This window comes from Labeo rohita, chromosome 6 (assembly GCF_022985175.1).
Source record: "Labeo rohita strain BAU-BD-2019 chromosome 6, IGBB_LRoh.1.0, whole genome shotgun sequence".
Taxonomy (NCBI): domain Eukaryota; kingdom Metazoa; phylum Chordata; class Actinopteri; order Cypriniformes; family Cyprinidae; genus Labeo; species Labeo rohita.
In genome coordinates, this window is record NC_066874.1 from 34,048,746 (window position 1) to 34,066,781 (window position 18,036).

At 33.7% G+C, this 18,036-nt stretch overlaps 1 protein-coding gene across 1 annotated transcript; it reads right to left on the minus strand.

The window, feature by feature from the left end:
• Positions 1-464: 464 nt before the first annotated feature.
• On the minus strand, positions 465-17,325 carry itcha (itchy E3 ubiquitin protein ligase a). Its single transcript, XM_051112310.1, has 24 exons — positions 17,160-17,325; positions 12,648-12,708; positions 12,172-12,313; positions 11,482-11,606; positions 10,685-10,816; positions 10,501-10,549; positions 9,290-9,459; positions 8,989-9,178; positions 8,696-8,791; positions 7,456-7,630; positions 7,261-7,330; positions 7,060-7,144; positions 6,539-6,667; positions 6,241-6,313; positions 5,527-5,598; positions 5,342-5,430; positions 5,105-5,264; positions 4,876-5,009; positions 4,601-4,741; positions 3,710-3,830; positions 3,402-3,506; positions 3,168-3,264; positions 2,589-2,661; positions 465-2,073 (listed from the first exon to the last, which is right to left on the minus strand). The coding sequence occupies exons 2-24, from the start codon at positions 12,670-12,672 to the stop codon at positions 1,974-1,976; spliced, it is 2,553 nt and encodes an 850-aa protein (XP_050968267.1). The 5' UTR covers positions 12,673-12,708; positions 17,160-17,325; the 3' UTR covers positions 465-1,973.
• Positions 17,326-18,036: the final 711 nt, after the last annotated feature.

Genomic DNA, 18,036 nt, shown 5'->3' on the forward strand with positions numbered 1-18,036 from the left:
TTTTTAAATTAACTCTTTTAATTCATTTTAAATCAATTTATAAATCACTTTAAAATGTTTAAATTCCTTGTTTTTATTGCTGTGATTATTTTAATTTTAATTCTGTTTATATGTAAAGCATTTTGAATTACCATTGTGAATGAAATAAGCTGTTAAAATTGCATTGCCTTGCCTAGAGAATAAAAAAAGCAACACATTTTAATGTATTTTTTTTATTTAGCTGAGAATAAATTGGTATCATTATGTTAATCATCCAACTGTACACATTCACTTAAGAAAAATATAATTCAAATCATTGAACCCAGCTTAATCAATGTTATGTTATAGATCACAGGCTAATTGTGACATGATTTACAGTGTTAAGAAAATAAAGAGGTAAGCCACTCATCTGGCCTTCACATATTCAGAGCTACAAAACGCTTTAAGACATGACAACACATAACATCAGACGCGAGGCGTTTAGCTGGACAGTTTCCATTGGTGACGTTTATTTGTCAGTTCACTTTAAATCAAACAATCTGGCAATTAGAAAATATGACCTAAAATAAAGTGCCGTGTAGCGAGACATCCTAATGAAAATAACAGATGCTGATCCAAGCACCCAAAGGATTCAATTCATGATATGTACTCATTTACTGAAGAAAACAAATCACTTTCAAATACTTCAGAAAATCATGTTTTGGAAAGAAATGCATACAGCTCCTATCACATTCATGATGAAACATCCTGTTAGAATCAGAATGCGTTAAACCGAACACAAGAAACTCCTCTTTGACATCTGTAAGTTATTCTTTGTACCCTGGTATTTACAGTCCTGGTTTTGTGTTTTGCATCTGAATCAGAAGTCTTTGAAATACACAGAAAGTCCATGAGTTCAGTGTTAAATCTTCAGCATAACAACAAAAGGTGTCAACCAAATGCTGTAACATCTCTAAAGCACACACACAATTTTTTTCCTCCAAAATAAAGCACATTTCTTCAGTTTTGCACTAATTCCTCCTGCACATTTTGTGATTTTTTTTCACATTAAAGGTATAAAAGGATCTATATTTCTAGCTGCGGATTTGATCATACTAAAACAGCTAACATTATAGCTTCAGTCATGTGGTTTGTGAATTGAAGATTGGTGGGAAAGTCAATATTTTGACTACGGCATGTGGAGATGACATCAGATGGCATTTTGAGCTATTGCTATATGTTTATATCCAACCATATGTGCATATTTATACTCTTAGTGGGCATTTCCAGCTCACAGCTCACCTGAAATCAAAAGAAAATATATTTTGCATGGAGAACATTAAACCTATTCTTTGCAACTATTTCTTTTATGAGATTTTCTTGCACTACAGTAGTCAATTTTAAGAGAAAATGTGCTTGATTTACATTAACACTTTTCTTCATGCAAAATAATATTTCTCTTGATTTCTGAGGTGAAGTATGATCCGTTGCATGCTTCATATTAGCCGTTATCACTCTGCCAGTGTTTTCACTAATAAAGTGCAACCCTTTTCAATTGGTAAACCCACATCTTCAAATGCCTAATATCTGTATGAACACATTAAAAAACTGTATGAAATTGCATCTTGCACTCCTCTTGACAAGTACGCACAACAGAACAGACTCAATCAGACACATACCATGCAAACTCAAACTTCAAGTTCTAGAGGAAAAGTCTGTTGCATGTGCATTACTACAGTAAAGACGGGCGGCAGTCATTAACGGGTTAATACGAGGATCACACAGTGTGCATAGAGTGAGCCGAGGTGTGCGGATCTTCAGTCTGGCTGCAGTGCTGTGCATCCATCATCGACTAAGGCAGCGTAAAATCAGAAGTGGATGGTAAGAAAATGGGAAATGGAAGCCTAAGCTAACAGATAGTGAGTAGCAGCAGCGGCAGCGTTCGATATGACGGTGAAAGCTGATGTGTGTTGTCGTGGAAAGGCGTTTAAAGACGCTGCGGTGTGCATCATGCATCACTCCTGACCGAAGCCTTCCGTTTCCTCGATGGCAAACAGCAGCTTCTCCTTTAACTGCTCGTAGCTTTTATAGGGCGGCAGATCCAGACGGTTAAAGCTGGTGGGGTGAAAAATAAAATAAACACTGTTCAAGTTGTGATTGTGCATATTACACACCCCTGCACCTTTTGCCTGATTGGCCAAAACAGCTGTTTAACAAAATAAGAATGTTAGATTTTTCAAGTTATATACAAATATCACCTTTAATGCACTTAAAATAACAAATCAGTCCAAATGTCAAAAATTTCAGAAAAAAGTAGAAATGAGGATTAGACGTAAACAATGTCTTTGGAATCATTCATACATGTTAAAAATTGGCTGAGAATTGATCAAATCATTGTAATCATGTATTTGTTGTGTTTTATCATACAAGACTTCTTCACCTTACAAATGGTTGTCGAAAGCAAAAATGCTAAAAGATGCATCATATTTTGTGAAAATGTGATTTCATCTTGATTTGAAGGTAATCATTTTAGCGATTTATATAAAATTCCATAAACATGATTTAAAAGCTTATTTCTTATTCTTATCTTAATGAAATCTGTGTGTTTCAAATACAATTTCTGATCTTACCATGTGTGGCTCCTCGGCAGCCAGTTTTCTTTTCCCACTTTCTCAATGCAAAACTTCTGCGGCCCATTGCTCCCTACAGAAATTAAAACATACTTTCTAATAAAAAAATATTCTTTAAAGTGCAATAGACAGGACTGGCATTGCATGTAAACCAATAGGTTATATTAAAAAATGTTATTTACTTGCTTCCATACTTTGTAAGGGGAAGATACCATTTTATTTTGATGAATTTTAAACACTAAACTTGAATTTAAACACTTTTTAAATATCTGCTTTAAGTTCTCCTAAGTTTTTAAGCTAATATTTAAAAAAATGTAACACTTTCGAATGTTCACAAGACATGCAGGTAAGCAAATTGTTCCTTTTTATTTTAGATTGCTTTTAATCTAATTTTTTGTTATAGTAATTTTGTTATGGTTTTGCATTTTTGCACTTTTTTATTTTGTTTTATTTGTTTTAAATGTTTTAAATATGTCTATATAGTTTTCATCTAGTTTTATTTTAGTATTAGTTATTTTAGTAAATCAGAAAATGAGAAATATTTCCATAGATATTAGTTAAAAAAAATTTGACTCTTACCCATAAGGTCAGCGAAACCCCCGACAGGAAGTCGGCACGTGCCGGTCACAAACTGCAGCAGACGCATGCGCTTCTCATTGTCGATCTCCTTCACGAACTAAACAAAGACGGACAACAGACGATGGATCACTGATACCAATATGGTAGCATCTCCACATTTATGAACATCTGGCTTTGATTCAACCAGTGGTCTGATGCTGAAGTGTGAAATGAACAGCTACTGATTAGACCAACCTGCCAAAACCAGACGATCTGTTTGCTGCTGCGAGCGTAGTGTCTGTAGATGGTGTTCCTCTGCCAGTCGCCCAGATCGATCTCCTGCATCCCGCAGAGCATCACCTATACCATAAATACACATTCAGAACACACAAAAATAGTGTGTTTACATTTAGAGAAACTATGGCTTTATTTAATCTGATGTTAACAGCGGACACAAAAAAAACAGTTGAAAAAGTCTTGCGACATTTGAAGGTCAGAGATGCATTTGAACATATTGCATTAGTATAAAAAAGCCTCAGAACATTCTGAAGCATAGTTTATACCTCCAGTTCTTTGGCATCAAAGTATTGCAGGTACTGCTGCGGCAAGACCTCATTAAAGCCCTCGAGAAACGCCTGAGTCTGTTCTTCAACCCCTCTGGACAACCTCCACTCAGCAACCAACCTGCAACATGTTTGTTTTCACAGTCACTAATATTATGGCTAATAGTGATGTAACTATATGCAGATTGTCAAGATTCTTTACAAAATAATGCAATTCATCATGCAATCTAAAATTTGGTTTGTTATGATTATGTTGTTATACCAATTATAATTACTTAAAAAAATATATGCTTAAGACACAAGTGTAAAACAAATAATCAATACATCAGAACTTTCAGAACTTTCAGAACTTTCATTTAATTTTAACAAGATATTTTTACAGTCCTAGTGGCTTAAATAAAACAAAAAATATATATAATATTTAATATAGTTATATTATTTTTTAAAAATATAATTATATATGAAGAAGAGCTCATTAGCAAAAACAGATCATTCCGTTTTTAACGATTTTCAAATATCATGTTTTTTCATTGTGCATTTCAATTAAATCTGCAGTTGGGTTATTTGATTAAGTAAAAATAACAAAAATTAAATAAAATAAAAAAACAGCTAACTAACAATAAAAACATGATAGCATAATAAAAAACATGACTTCTGAAAATTAAAAAAAAGGAATTATCTGTTTTTGTCTGTTATATAACAATTATCTGTTATATTTTACATATAATGCTTCTAATATAACATTTTAAAATATAAAATATATCTAAAAATATTGTATATAATACTACATAAAGAGAATGTTAAATTATATCTTAATATTTATATTAAAATACTAATATATTTTCAATTTAAATATGGTCTGTATTTTATCTGTGGCGTCTGAACTCTTACCTGATATACTCCTCTTTATTTTCTTCTGTCACCTGAATGTTTCCTCCGTCAGGTTTGAGTTCATGCGTGGTGACTTCTCCTAAAATCTCCTTATCCACTGAGAAAAACATTTCCAAGCCACATTCCTCTATATTATTATCCCTATAGAAAAACATTTCAGTTAGGACCAATTGGGCTTCATAATCTCCTAGTAATTCATATCCCTAATTATCACAGTTTTAATCCCCAAGCCCTCACTATTGTCTCTGTAACTTGTTCAGCTCATTCTCACTCACTTGATCCAGATGAGCGAGTTGTAAAATTCTGGGTCGATGGACTCCAGGTCTTTCAGAGCCAGAGGTTTGTTCAGGATGCGCTTATAAAAAGGCAAAGAGAAGCCCGTGTCTATGAACTTCCCATGAAACAGAGCCTGTGTGAGAGAGAATGCACATATAATACTCAGAAACCTTCACTGCATTTCCAACTAAGATCCTTCAGTGACTCCACGGTCCAGTTCAGTCATACCATAGCGATGAAGCGGCCAATGAACTTGAAGTATTTGAGGTGGTCAGGGTTGATGGAGGAGGCAGGGTTAATCTGGAGGCAGTAGTTGTCTTTGCCGGCGTACTCGAACAGACAGTACATGGGGTTCAAGACCTCGTGAGACAGCAGGAAGAACCATTCCCTATGACATAAACACAACATTATTGTATGTATGTGTGTTTGTGTGTTGTATATCAACAAATAAATCATGCAATATACCTGGCCACGCCTCCATAGTCAAGTCCCTCCTCTCCTGGGAAAATAATCCACAATCTCCGCCTCAGATCTTGCGGGTGGCAACTCACGATCTAAACAAATCAATTCACAAACATTTCATTTCCTCCTGCATGCAACATGATTACACAGGTAAACCAGAAATATGTCAAATATGAAGCATCATTTACCTGTTGAAACGAGTCCTCGAACAGTGTTTTGCGACTGACGTGGATCTTAATGTGCTGAGGCATTGCTAGTTGCTTTGGTATTAAAAACAAAATGTGTTATAAAATAAATCACATGTGCAAATACTTTTTGTTTACTTTGATACTATTTTCATAAGCCATTCATTTTCAAAACTCTTTAAAGTACTCACATCTAAACATCCATTTTTCAAACGCTAATGCATATTTACAAAACAAATTATTATTATTTTTTTTTAATCACACCTTAAAATATTTTGCATAATAGTTTTATAATGAATTAATTTATTAAAATAACATTTAATAATTGTTGTGTTATAATTATACAAATTATTCATAATTATCATGATTATTAATTATATATAATACATTCATTTAAAAATCTACATTTTAAATATGTATCTTCACTGACAATACTGCAAAAAGTTTCTTGCACTGTCTGCTACTGAAATAACGATCATTAAAAAGACTACATTTATTCTGTTGTGTTCAATCACTGTTGTTTTGCTGATTAAAACTTAAAGCAATGAAGATTTTAACACTGAAAACAAACATTTACAAGCCTAATGATAGAACGATAGCAGGCTTTAACAAAAAGCCTGATTGGTTTTGTAGAGTTCTGAAGATTAATGAAAAGCAACTAAGAAAACTGTAATTTAATGAGCACTTCTAATCAGTGCCAGTTATATGAGGTCCTACCTGACACCAGAAGCGGAAATAGTGCACTTTGGCTTTAAAGTCCCGTACGTATGTGATCTGAGGGCCGTTCTCACTGCAGGTTCACAAAGACAGAAACAGACTGTAAAACTGCACCAAAACATCAATACTACATTATTTAAAACAGCATTAAACTGCGTGTAACAGCATTTGACTTTTGCGACATATTTCTATTTCCATGTAAACATAGTAGTAGCCCAAGACAAGAACAACCCTTCTATGTCTTGCTTTTTTCACGAAAGACCTTCTCTTTACATATGAAGCTATTAAAAGGACTCACAGGGAGGATTTTCCTGTACGAGGATCAATGTATGTCGTCGTTCTCCTATTGTGATCTACAAAATAGGGAATCCCGTCCACTGTAAACCTCATCTCCCAACCCTCCGGCAAAGGCTTCTCATTCAACAACCTGACGCACAAAAAACATTTAACTCAAGCAATTACAATAAAACCATAATGCTGCATGTCAGCACATTATGTTGAGTTCACATGATTAAAAAATAATATTATATAGTAAGGAGACAATTTAGAGTTATTATAGTGAACTGAAAGTATCAAAAATATTTTGTCATTTAAAAAGAAGCTGAAATAAAATATACATTTTAGATGAAGAACTGAACAGAAATGAGAAATGTTGCTTTGGCAATTAATTACAAATTATAAAAAAAAAAAAAAATCCCCAACAAGAGAAAAAAGAAATATAAAATATAAAAAAGCTATTTCAAAATATTAATAAAAACAACAATAGTGTGTAAATAATTAATAAAATAGCACTGGCTGTGATTTGTGATTGTGTCGCACCCTTGTGTTCGAGGGTCTTCCCACTGTGTGGATCTTGTAGGATGATGAACGAAATACATCCTCCTATTACTGTCAGTCCGTTTCTCTGTGGGCAAAACCAGCAGACGCACGCAGGTTTAAGAAATGACAGCGTGAGCTGCTTTATTATGAGGGTAAAATGTGATTTCCTCTTTCTGCCGCATAAAAATGAAAGTGACTCACCCCATCCCGGTGGCAGAGGACCCAGAGGGTCAAACTCTTTATTAGCTGTAGGCGCAAGCTGCTCTTGCAGCTGAAGAGATGAGCAGACAGAAAGAGCAAGGACAGCTCGGGTTATAGAGGAAATCCTTCCATTTTAAATCCCTTGAAAAGAGTCTAACTGGCTGACTGTACATTATCTTTTATGTATTTACTCACTCCATAGATGAATCTCTGGTTGAAGCGCTGCATGGCTCCCTGCAGCTGACTGCGCTGGTTCTGCCACTCCTCGTAGTTCCGGACCGACTCTATTGTGGGTCTTTGCCATGTGGTGGTTCTGTTTATATGATCCACATAGTACACGCGGCCCATTGGGTCCAAACGACGCTCCCAACTAACACAAAAAAACACACAAGATTCTCTAAACAACTGCCTGTCAAATGACCTTGGGTTTATTCACTGGCAATTTTTACATTTAAAATACATTTTTAAATAATAATAATCATAATAATAACACTATTATTGTTAATATTATTACTATTATTATTCGTATTTAAAAATAAACAATGATCAGTTTTGATGATGATTGATGACAACTTTTTTATTAAAGGAAAATTATAACTGCTTAGCATTTATTTTAAAATTAAACTTAAACCTGAATTAAACTTAAATTAAAGATAAAAAAAATAATTTAAAAAAAATCATGCAAAATTCAGCTAAAAGGTCAGAGGTCACAGGTAAAAAAAACATTTATTGTAACAATATTTATATAGTAATAACAATATGTATCTTTGTTATTATGTTATGAATAATATCATTTAAAACGTAAGAATGATAATTACTGACAACACCAAAAACAACAACAGTTATTATAATAATTTAATCAAAATTATAATTATTGTAATTACTGTTATTTTTCAAATTTATTTAAATATAATATTATCTTTCATACAAATAATTCAGCTAGAAGGTCACAGGTAAAAAAAACCTTTAGAAAGCATATAAACAATAAAAAGCATGACATTAAGAAATGTAAATGAAAAAAAAAAAACTAACATTTGGTAACCTGGCCATAATTTTTATGCATTTTATTGAAACTGAATTAAACTTAAAAATAAAAAATAAATTAAAGCTAAAAACATATAATTAAGCTAAATATAATTAAGCTAAAAGGTCACAGATCAGAAAATAATTTAAAAAAAAACCTTTAGAAAGCATAAAAACAATAAAAAGCATGACATTAAAAATGTCAATAAAAATACATTAACTAAATAGGGTTAAATATACTAATCCAAAGTCAGCAGAGAGCTTGGTTACACATAAAAGCATCTATTTAGGTAACTTAATCAGTACATACTTTACTCTCTTTGTATTCAACATGCAACTGAATATCTATTAGCAGCAAATTAATGAATCTGCAAAACTGAAAAGTGATCTCTAAAGAAAACAGCATGGTTACCCTGGTGGTAGTGGTTCCGGTCTTTCCCATGTGGTTCTTTTCTCAATGTGATCCACGTAGTAAACACGGCCATTCTGATCCACTCTTTGCTCCCAGCTACACAAACGCACCACGAAACAAAAAGAAAACATATCAGACTAAATTCATACAAGCTTAAAATGTAAAATTACTTTATTTGTATCCATTCATTCTGACATGCATCTGCTCTTAATAAAGGCCTCACATGGAATCATATAGGAGTTTGATATAGCTAGTAAACGCGGACTTTTCTTTACTGTAATTGTATGACGTACCCAGGAGGAAGAGGGCCGTTACTGATCAGTGAAGCTCTGGGTGGCGTTGGACTGGCTCTGGGGGCTTGATTTGACCCTGAACCTGAGCTTGACCCCTGACTCTCCGTTTCTCCGTTCACACACACCCGTGGAGACGTTTCCGGGCTGGGAACGCTGCTGCCGTGAGTGGGAGTCGAGCCAGCAGAGGACGCTGGAAAAACAATACAGTGAATAATTGGGAACTTTGCCTTAAAGAAGACACCCCGACTAAATACAACACTATGAAAAACCAGGATGTGGCTCCTTTGATAATGTGCCCTACCTGTGGAGGAAGTAGGTTTATGAGGTGAAGCGGGCGGTGGCCGCTGGGGTCTAGGTGGGCGTGGTCTCAGAGCCCCAGCAGATGGAGAGGCAGACCCCGTACTTCCCACTGCATGACCGTTGGGCAGCGGCGCTTCATCAGCGATGTCACTGGATGGGGAAGAATCTCGACTAGACCAATGACAAACAGACACAAATGTCAAAATTCAATTAGTGCAAAGGCTCAGGTACTTAAAAACAGGTGATTTTCAACTTAGATAATAGCTAAAAAATACATATTTTTAATGTCTAGAACATTTCAGTTTTATGTGCATGACATACAAGCTTTATATTCCATAATTTAACAGTTAACATGAAATATCTGGTCATAATTGTTATGCACCTAAAAAAAAATATATTAACATTCAGTAATCTGGCCATCATTTTTGTGTATCTTATTGAAACTGAATTAAACTGAAAAAAAATCTAAAAAATTAAAGCTAAAAACAAATAATAAAAAAGTACACTGCAGTTTTATGAGCAAGACATAGAAGTTTTCTTTTCTACAATCAATCTGCTAACATTCAATAACCCGCCCATAATTTGTTATGCACCTTATTAAAATTGAATCAAACTGAAATAAAAAGTAAATTACAGATAAAAAGACATTTAACTGCTAACAACTAATATTAAATAACAGCAGCTAACTTAAATAATAATAAAGTACTAAAATTACTGAATTTAAAACTGAAATAAAAAAATCATTTTTTTATATTTATAATATATAACACATTTTGTAAATATATATTTTGTGTGTGTGTGTGTGTGTATATATATATATATATATATACACACACACACACACAATACATACACTAAAAATTTTATATTTTTATATTTAATTTAGAACATTCCTGTTTTTTTTTCCACAACATTCAACTGATAACATAAAAATCTGGCCATACCTTTTATGCATCTTGTTAAAATCATAGTAATGAGAACATATAAGAACAGATAAAATGAAAAATATTTTTTTTTTTAGCTTTTATTATCAATAAACCACGCATTATGATCTCTAAAATGTCAAGTGCACTGAGTAGGCAGTCAAGAGATTTCCCTGGAGAAGTAATTTCACCAAGAACACAAACAAAAGCAAGGAAGAAAGATTCAAGCTCTTTCTACACATATTATGTTAATATTCCCTCAGAAATGGCATAGCAATTTTTACTTTACCTTCCTGCTACGTCCCCGTTCAGTTTGGATTCTCCATTTACAACAGCGTCTGTGATTGAAGAGAAACATTACACCAAATAGCACATGTGGGAAGTCTTTATTTTAAACAGCAAATAATCTAAATCTCTAAACGGTTGTTGGAAATAAGCCGAATGTGTTTTGTAAGGATAAAGAAGGTCTCAACTGTGCTTTTGTTCCTCAGAAGCAAAGGTCTCAGGATCCACCTGCAATCCATCCAGACACACTGAGAGATCTCCAACCACGTCCGGCCGCTCTCGGTCTGAACTTAACTGCAGCGTTTGCACCACCTCACAAACTGAGACACATACATACACATGTGATTTTTAACATAACGCTGCTTACAAAACTGAAAAATGAGTATTAACACCAGCATCCTGATTGATCAATGCATTTCCATAATGTTTCTAGGATTTACTGAATAATGACTTTTTTTACAAAATCATCCTGTTTCGTAACTGATTTCATGAATGACTCATTCAGACTGAGTTATGAACTGATTTAAAAGACATACTGAAAAGAACATATGAGGCATCACTACTGCAATTTGCAAGCATGTTTCACCACAAGAATAGCACTATAAAGCTGATTAAATAAATGTAAGCTTTTAAAGCATATTCATAGAAGCTGACCTGGAAGGCTAAATTGGCTTCAGGTAAACAAGCTCACAGTGACACTTCAGGTCACAGGAAAAGGAAATGGTAACCTGGATGTGGGCTACTCAATGCCTCAGTTTGCATTCACTCTATCCGCAGTTCTGTAATTCACATTAGCTGTGAGTGGTCACATGATTCCCACGTGACAGAAGTATCTGAAAAGACTCTTTGTTTGGTGCTACGAGTCAGTTCACCTGCCTTTCTCCATTACAAAGACGGAATAAAACACAAAAACACTCTAACACACACTATAGAGACCGAACTCTAACTAATGAGATTCACACAAGTGGAGAATATGGAAACTCACTCTTCATATTGTTGGCTTTTAAGGTCTCGCTGACCTCCAGAGCGGCCATGCCCAGCAAAATGTCAGATTTAAGTGTCTGGTGACTCCAAACCCGGAAAATTAACTTGCTGAAAGGGGTGACGATCCTAAACAAAATATAATTAACAGAGCAGTGTTGTTATTGTTAACCAAAACTATAACTATTAAAATGACAATTTTATGTAATTCAAGTAAAGCTGAAATAAAATATAAATATTTAAAAAAAAAAGCAAATGCCAATGAGAAATACTGCCTTAAATGTAAATTGAAATACTAAAATTACTCAAAATACAATACAAATTTATTTAAGCTTAAAAAAAATAAAAGTGACAAAAGCACAAAAGTATTCAAATGAAAAAATATATTGCTTTAAATTTAAGTTGAAATACTAAAATGACTAAAATTAAAATAAAATAAAAAAAATTACTATTAATCACAAAACACAAAAAAATTATTAAAACAGAAAAAATAAATGAAAACTAGAAATAAAATAAAAGCCAGTTTGAACTATTAATAAACACTACCAAAGTATATACATAAAAGTATGTAAATAATAACTGCAAAAAAAGTCAGTACACTTTAATATCATATATTAATTTTTGTCCAGAGAGTGAATATAAAATAATAAACACTGATCTTAGTGACTTATTTCAGTATTTATTTCACTCTTACACAGTGAGAGACTGTTTCCATTTGGGACTGTGAGTGTTGGTGCATTTCTCCGTCTTCTTGGACTGGCCATCCACACACACCTCAACATAAGGACTGGGCCCAAACCAATTCTTCTTATTGTCCCGCAGCTTAGCGGACAGAACTGATAAAAGATGACAAATATAATGACAGATCTATTAAAAGTATTCATCTGAAGATATGACAGCAAATAGCAATTCAGCTGACATCTCAAAATGTTAAGGCCACATTGCAAACAAAAAACAGTAAACAAACATGAAGTTCTGCAATAACATAACATTAGCTCTTCCTAAATTTTAGGAATTTAGTTTTTTGTGTAAGATTTTATTTTAAGGTATCCTTGTTACACAAGTTACATGTGCGTACTATTATAATAACAATTAATTATGCATAATTACAAGGACAAGGATAACAAGGACAAATTAAAATAAAGTGTGACTGTTTTATGTAAAGCTCACCTGTTATCTGAAGTTGAGCCTTCATTGTGCAGCCATTAAAAACACTTGTTGTGGCTCGAATCTGAAACAAATAAGCATGTAGATCAATATTTATTCTGTTAATTCTCATCATCATCACGAGAACTCATGACCCAGGATAAAAGTAAATAGTGGAAAAAAGGTCAGCTCACTTCATCAACATGTAACAGCATTCGCAACCAATTTTACTTCTGTAACGTGCCCCATTTATGAGCGAAACGCTCATATGATGTCATGTTGACTAAGCTAACAAAACCCACTGTCTTGCATGGCTTTTACTGGCTGATCTGTCACTAAATGCACTCCACTGACACATCTGATCCCTAAACAGTGCTGTACGTCGTTTAGTGCTGGTGTGTGATGCATGTCCTCGTTCCGTCTGCGGTAACAGCTAATCTCACAACAGAAGTCTTGGGTAATCCTTGCAGATTACAGATGATGCAATTTCAAGAGACTTCCACGTCTCTCAGTCACTAAAGAAGTCAGTCTGTCCACACACGCAGACATTTACAACGAGCCCAAAGACATTCTACTGATGAACCGAAGAGAACAAACAGAACTTGATGGGGGAAACGGTAAACGTCAACATAAAATACTGGTTGTAAATCATTTTACTTCTTCAAGTCATTAATTTGATCAGAAATCAATAAGAACTACTTGTTCAGATTTGTACTTGCTCTGCTGATATCTGCCACCACCACAATATAATTCTTTCCCATACAATGAAAGTTAAAGGACACTGGAGATGTCAAACTCCAATAAGAACATAAAAGTATCACAGCAGTCATCCATACTCACATATGCAATTCTCATTCTCAGTGACTTAAAGATGAGTAAAGTTTTGTGAGAATTTGATCAAAAAGTCTAAACTCCGTCAAGATGCCTGATAAACATTCATCCATCAGTTCCTCAGCGATGCCAGCAGCAGAGCTGAAGGCTTTATCGATAAACCAATACACTATTAGTCATTACAACAGTTTTGATATTCCTCTAATCCATCTTTAGTATTTTCTGCCTTAATTCTGCCGGCCAGTGCATTATGATAAAAGCTCACATCAGCACACTGTCAGAGGTTAGTTGACCACATGAAAAATAATGATGAATGAAGTGAGGTCTCACTTTTAATAAGGCAAGACACTTCAGGCAAAACCATAGTGTTTTCATGCACTGGCCAATTTTGAGATCTTCTTTCAATCTAGTAGAAAGAAAACATCCTAAATACACATTCAGTTTTTATTTTCGTACATTTTATCTATATGCACTTGTAGATTCCCAATACTTATCACATACGGTACATATCCAATACATACCTCACTTACATACAACAAACTTTACAGTTTTATTCCTATCTAAATTGTGAAGGGTTTTGCAGAAGGGTTTGTACATATGTCCTTCACTTGATTCATCTTATTTTTTTTCTAAAAACATGGTAAAAATGTATTTTTTCCAGCTGTTGACAGTATCTATGGACAGAGGTGGAATGTAACAAATTACATTTACTCGCGTTACTGTAACTGAGTAGGTTTTTTGTGTACTTCTACTTTTTAAAGTAACTTTTAAATTTTGTAATTTTACTTTTACTTAAGTATGTTTTGATTTAAGTATTGTACTTAACTACATTTTAAATCCTACACATTACTGAGTAAAAATAAAAAAAAAAGTAAAATTAAATAAACCAAAAAAAAAATAAAAAATTGTGCGTGGAGGGAAGGAGGGGAGCGCGCGCCGGAAACTACTGATTGCTTGATGGGCGGGAGAACAAACGCAGTGCGCTAACTCAAGAAAGATGGAGACGGACAAGACAGACACACATGATGTAGACCCAGATGAAAGTGAAATGCTGTTGAATTTGAATTCTTCAGAAACAAACCCATGGCCATATTTACAAGACCACTTTGAATTTAAGTGCAAGAAAGGCAACAGCTTTATTATGCGGTGTAAACTTTGTTTGCCCAAGACGACTGAATTGGCAGCTTACAAAAGCTCAACATAAAACCTGCGCAAGCAGTTAAACATACTTCTTTTTTTTTTTTTTACGTAATTATTGTTCTGTTGCGTTGCATCAGTGCGTGACATTGCTAATGTTGGTTAACACTTGGGTTGGAAATTAACAGGAACTTAGGACAAAATTGTCAATGCACAATTAACGTTAAGCTATTACCAGTGTCACGATTTACTTAGTCTATGAAAAGAGTTAGAATAGATCTGCAGATGTCGTGTTAGAATTGGGCATTACTGTAACCAATCATACACTTTTGTTGAGAATGCAGTGTCCAGTCAAAGCGTTTTGATTCGTCACTGAGTTCAATGCGTGAGCTGACTCTGCATTTGCGATTTCTCTCATTATCGTAAGTTAAATGACAAATTGTAACAGACTTTTTTTTTTTTTTTTTTTTTTTTTTGCTGTGAAAGTGCATAACTTACAGTAGACTCAAGTCGTGGATTGCTACTGAAATAAACAATGTTTTTATTTTATGATCAGTAAAGGTCATTAAACAATATTTTTTTATTATCAGTAGACAGAATGACTTATTTTTTTAATAAAAATGTTAAAATGTCCACCTGTTTATGTATGCATATGAGGTTACAGTTACATCAAATTTAACTGTGTGAAGGTTAACATTCAGTGTGTTTTTTTTTTTGCGGTCTAATATAGCCACTGTTTTTCATAAGCATGGTCTTATCTTCAGCTTAGTCAGCAATAATGTAATATATATATATATATATACACTACCGTTCAAAAGTTTTGGGTCAGTAAGACTTGTAATAGTCTTTAAAGTAGTCTCTTATGCTCATCAAGGTTGCATTTATTTGATTAAAAAAAAAAAAAAAAAAAAAAAAACAGTAATATTGCTAAATGTTTTTACAATATAAAATAATGTTTTTTATTTTAACATACTTTAAAATAGAATTTATTCCTGTGATGAAAAGCTGAATTTTTATCAGCTGTTACTCCAGTCTTAAGTGTCACATGATCCTTCAGAAATCATTCTAATATGCGGATTTATTATTAGAATGATCAATACTGGATAATATCAACAGTTGTGCTGCCAAATATTTTTTGGAACCTGTAATTTTTTTTTCAGGATTCTTTCATGAATAACAAGTTTAAAAAGTACAGTGTTTATTCAAAATATAAATATTTTATAACAATGTAAATTATTTATTATTAACTTTTAATAAACTTTTAATTATTAACTTAATACATCCTTGGTGAATAAAAGTATTAATTTCTTAAAAAAAAAAAAAAAAAAAAAAAAAAAAGAAACAATAAAAATGTACTGACCCCAAACTTTTTTGATATATAGTGTATATATATATATATATATATATATATAAGAATGTAAAAATTTCAAATTCTGTGCGTTTAATGAACATTTTTTTTTAATTATATTGCACTTTTTATTGCACTTTAATTTGTAAAGTTATTTCCTCAATTAAAAACAACCAGGTTAAGATTTATATCCCCGTCTTCTTTTTTTTTTTTTTTTTTTTTTTTTTAACTACACTAGAATCACCCACCCACCACTGTTGTTAAAAAAAAAAAAAAAAAAAAAAAAAAATACTCAGTAAATTTTACTCAGAGTAAAATTTTAGTTACTTTTTACTTTTACTTAAGTAGATTTTTTGGCCAGTACTTTTACTTGTACTTAAGTAAAATTTGATTGAAGTAACCGTACTTTTACTTGAGTAGCATATTTTATTACTCTTTCCACCTCTGTCTATGGAGTAATAAAAAGAGAAATCCAAAACCGCCTCTGGAAATGCTTTCAACTCTAACGCGTCTACAAAATCAAACAACGATTTTGAACCTGGCTTCATCCAAAAGTTCAGGTTTCTGTTCTGGAAATGTATGCAAATTGTGCATATTTATTTAGATAATGCCTCGTTTGCATTTGTGAACATGACATTTCAGAAAACTTGTAATTGAACTGTCTCAATGTAGTGAAATTTTACCCTATTCACCCGTGGTATCTTGCCTTAATAGTTTGTAAAATGCAATGCAGTAAGACAGTAAGACACTGTGGTTTTACCATGGTACAGAGGTGATATCAGATGGTAACAGAACGATACTTTGACATACACCACAGAAATAAACAATTCCATGGTATTCTAAATATCTTGGTGTAGCATTTAAATTTCGAATAGTCAAATAGTTTTACATAAACACTATCACTGTTATGATACTGTAATAAGTACATAAGTGACGTCACGTAGCGTTTCTGACTGACGGTGTCGCAGCTACAAAAATCAGCAAGACGTCAGACGGACGTTTACGAGTCAGCTAAATGCATATATGTCTTGGAAACTAAAACTGGTAGTTTATAATCGTTTCAGACTACCATTTACGTACAGTAATCAATGAGCTGTCAAAACATCACCCGCCAAACAGTCTAACAGTCAGTCACCGGTCAAACGAGCTAACGCGTTATCAAAACACGGCTGTTTTTCTTCCATATTGTCCTCTGTAGGCGTGTGTCGCTTATGTCTTACCGTCTTATGATCACGGGAAATGTTTCTACATCTCGGTTTTAACGGGATCTGAGGTCAACTTCTTGTCGTTTGGATAAACTTTGGTCCATCTCAACCGGGTGACCAAAGGTTCGCCGCCAGCACTGGCTCCATGTCAGAGTGACGTCACTGCGCGACCTCGTCACGTGACGCGACGCGCGTTCATTTGGATAATGTAACATTTGTTTGTACAAGGTAGGTGTGTACAGTGTGTTATTTTACCAGTATAAAGCCTGAAACATCAGGTGTGCGTGAGTACTTCAGAATGAGCAGAAAGTGGGTTTATTCACATTATTTAAGGACTGTTGTTCCACGAGATGGCGCTGTTTCTATTGGAATACATTGGTAATCATGGCACAGTGATGGTACACACAATTACAATTTTGCGTTACTGTCTAAAAAGTATCACATTACGTTACTTGGTTACTTTTTATGGAAAGTAATGTGTTGCGTTACATTTATATTACTTGCGTTACTTTTAAAATCTGGGCAGGGCTTGCTTGTTTGTTTTTAATATAAAAAAGTTCAGGTAGAATGCAGGAGGAAAAAGTTCAACACTCTTCAGTGAAGCACAAACGTTAGTTTCTCTAAAGTAATTTTTGCTCGTTAGTATGTGTGAGATTGTAATAATCCTGACCTCCTGTGCCCTTCTCATACTAACCTGAAAAGCAGACATGACCCAGGTCTAGTCTAGAGAATCATAGGACATGGTGTACTGTTGTGCTTCATTATAAGGGTGTGATGTTTGATCTTTCGCTTCTCTATATTTACCATATACCATAGCTTTCAAGCCACTCCCTAGCAACCAAACAGATTACCCTAGCAACCATTTAGCAAGTCCTATATCTCTACATCAGAA

What these genes read in the sequence shown, in the direction of transcription:
- itcha (XM_051112310.1), bottom strand. Translation starts at nt 12,672, where the DNA reads ATGAAGGCTCAACTTCAGATAACAG. An exon ending in CCGGAACCACTACCACCAGG is followed by an intron (nt 7,631 to 8,695) that starts GTAACCATGCTG and finishes TTTTTGTGTTAG; the next exon opens with TTGGGAGCGTCGTTTGGACC. An exon ending in AGATCGTCTGGTTTTGGCAG is followed by an intron (nt 3,265 to 3,401) that starts GTTGGTCTAATC and finishes GTCTTTGTTTAG; the next exon opens with TTCGTGAAGGAGATCGACAA.